Below are 2,821 nucleotides of genomic sequence, written 5' to 3'. Positions count from 1 at the left end.
ATTGTTACAAATAGGATGAAGTGGAGAAGGTAGGTTTTTTTTTATAACTGAAAAATAATTATTACTATATTTAGTAATTTAGTAATAATTTAGTGAAAGAAAGCTCTTCAATTTTACATCAAAATTTGTTTCCAATTTGCACATTTCTATGTAGTGACAATACAAAAAATGTTTTTGCAAAGTTTAAGAATTATGAAGGACATGATTTAGTAAATATGAGTTACTTAAGAATTTCAATAATGTTAAATGTACTACTTGTTTTAATAATATATATTAATTTTAAAATCTTTATATACTTCTTCATTCACTGTCAAATACTACATGTTTTATTTTTGGCATTTTTTTTCTCCTACAAGCAGCATTTACTTAGGATATCCTGTTTCTCTTTGCTCTCAGGTTATTCACCCATTTTAGACACAAAGGTGCCCAACATAAAAACTGAATTTTTCTATTGCCAAGAACCGTTCTTGAATTACAGATGCATACAAAATATTTAGGCATCTTGCTAAAAAGTATATTTTGGGGTGGGTCTAAGTTTTTGCAGTTGCACAATGTGGCATATCAGATCTCCAGAACTTATTCATCCAACAGAACTGAAACTTGATAACCCATTGAACAAAATTGCCCATTTCCCCACCCTCCTGCCCCTGGTAACCTCTATTGTATTCTCTGCTTCTATGAGTTTCACTGTATTAGATATCTCACAAAAGTGAAATAAACTCTTGAAAAACTTCCAGCACATTACCAGGTGTAGATTAGTCAATAAATAAACCAATGTTAAATAAATATATGGGAAAAGACGAAGTAGAATAAAACAGGAAAGATTAAGCAGAGGTGAGGGTTGTAACTTTCTAAAGTAGCAAATAACTCAGAAAGCAAGCATAATTCATATAATTTAAAATATTTAAATAACATAATTGAAATGAATTAATAACAAGTGACTTTGAACTTTATAGGAACTGAAAATTACTGGACTCATTTTAAGAAGAGAAGAAACACTGATTCACCCCCTGATAAAGAGTTGGAAAAGATAAAGCACCATGGATCTAACTGATATTCCTGAAGACATATCCAGACATTTCCAAATGGAAATGGAAGACATTTGGAAGACATTTCCAAAATTTGGAAACAAATCCTGTCCTCCCACCAACCACCCTTTTCTTGTGCGCGTGATGATGTACTCCGTTATGACTGGAGCCATGGTTATCACTGTCTTTGGAAACTTGGTGATAATGATTTCCATCTCACACTTCAGACAGCTTTCACTCCCCGACAAATTTCCTGATTCTGTCCATGGCAACCACGGACTTTCTGCTGGGTTTTGTCATTATGCCATACAGCATGGTGCGATCAGTGGAGAGCTGCTGGTATTTTGGGGATGGCTTTTGTAAATTCCATGCAAGCTTTGACATGATGCTCAGCCTGACCTCCATCTTCCACCTCTGCTCCATTGCTGTTGACCGGTTTTATGCAGTGTGCTACCCTTTACACTACACGGCCACAATGACCCCCTCCATGATAAAGCGGCTGCTGGCATTTTGCTGGTCGGCCCCAGCTCTCTTTTCTTTCGGTCTGGTTCTGTCTGAGGCCAATGTTTCTGGTATGTGGAGCTATGAGATCCTCGTTGCTTGTTTCAACTTCTGTGCACTTACTTTTAACAAGTTTTGGGGGACGATATTATTCACCACGTATTTCTTTACTCCTGGCTCCATCATGGTTGGTATTTATGGCAAGATTTTTATTGTTTCCAAACAACATGCTCGAGTTATGAGCAACATGCCTAAAAACACACAGGGGGAAATGAAACAGCATCTATCTAAGAAAAAGGACAGGAAGGCAGCTAAGACCCTGGGTATAGTGATGGGGGTGTTTCTAGCTTGCTGGCTGCCTTGTTTCCTTGCTGTTTTGATTGACCCATACTTGGACTACTCTACTCCCATAATGATACTCGATCTTTTAGTGTGGCTTGGGTACTTCAACTCCACATGCAACCCCCTCATTCATGGATTTTTTTATCCATGGTTCCGGAATGCTCTCAAGTACATAGTGTCAGGAAAAATATTTAGCTCTCATTCAGAAACTGCAAATCTGTTTCCTGAAACACATTGATTTAGAAAAAGAACAATAAAAAGTGAGTAGAATGTTGAAAATGAAGTTATCATTATTTTACCCAGAAGCACATATATTACATCCCCAGATAACTACAAATATTATTTTATTGAATTTCAGTAACCTAAATACATTTTCTGGAACCTGCACAAGAGCTATGTTCAGTATCTTCGATCAGCCAATCAATCAATCAATTAGTCATTCATTAATTATCAACACTCACCTCTGACTGGTAAGAAAAATGTACAAAAGAAATGTATACTATAGCGGAAAATAGGTTGCCTTTGACTAATTCACATGAAATCACTAAAGACCAACATAAGATTAAAACCTTAAATTGCTAATCATTTTGCTTCCTCTCTGATTCCATTCTAGAATCCACAAAAGGGAAGATCATTATGACCTGTGAGCTTACAAAGGGATCCATAGAGTGTGACTTAAGACTTTCTTTATTATCAGCTAGCAGCCCACCTTATCATTCAGCTTGGAAGAATTATCCACAATCATTATGTAAATTATTCAGTTATTTCTGACACCCTGAAGCTCACTAGAAAGAGCTGCTCATAGGAGAAGCAGTTGATCAAACAAATCATCATAGGCAACTTGAACTTTTATCCTTGTGATTTTTTACTTTGTGGCTTATATCTGAAATGACTTCCGGTTTCCTCCGTCTCTAGCTTCTTAATCTGCGTGGTAGGTCTATACCATTGGC

General features: G+C 36.3%; 1 protein-coding gene across 1 annotated transcript; it reads left to right on the top strand.

The window, feature by feature from the left end:
• The first annotated feature begins 1,121 nt into the window (after positions 1-1,121).
• LOC123822020 (trace amine-associated receptor 3-like) lies at positions 1,122-2,109 on the top strand. Its single transcript, XM_045843827.1, is given in 2 exon segments — positions 1,122-1,262; positions 1,264-2,109. Coding segments are annotated over 2 exon segments (936 nt in total). The 5' UTR covers positions 1,122-1,172.
• The last annotated feature ends 712 nt before the right edge of the window (positions 2,110-2,821 follow it).

The sequence above is a fragment of the Phyllostomus hastatus genome, unplaced genomic scaffold, assembly GCF_019186645.2.
Source record: "Phyllostomus hastatus isolate PE091 unplaced genomic scaffold, TTU_PhHast_1.1 phas_contig_40, whole genome shotgun sequence".
NCBI lineage: Eukaryota > Metazoa > Chordata > Mammalia > Chiroptera > Phyllostomidae > Phyllostomus > Phyllostomus hastatus.
This window is presented reverse-complemented; position numbering and strand designations above follow the sequence as displayed.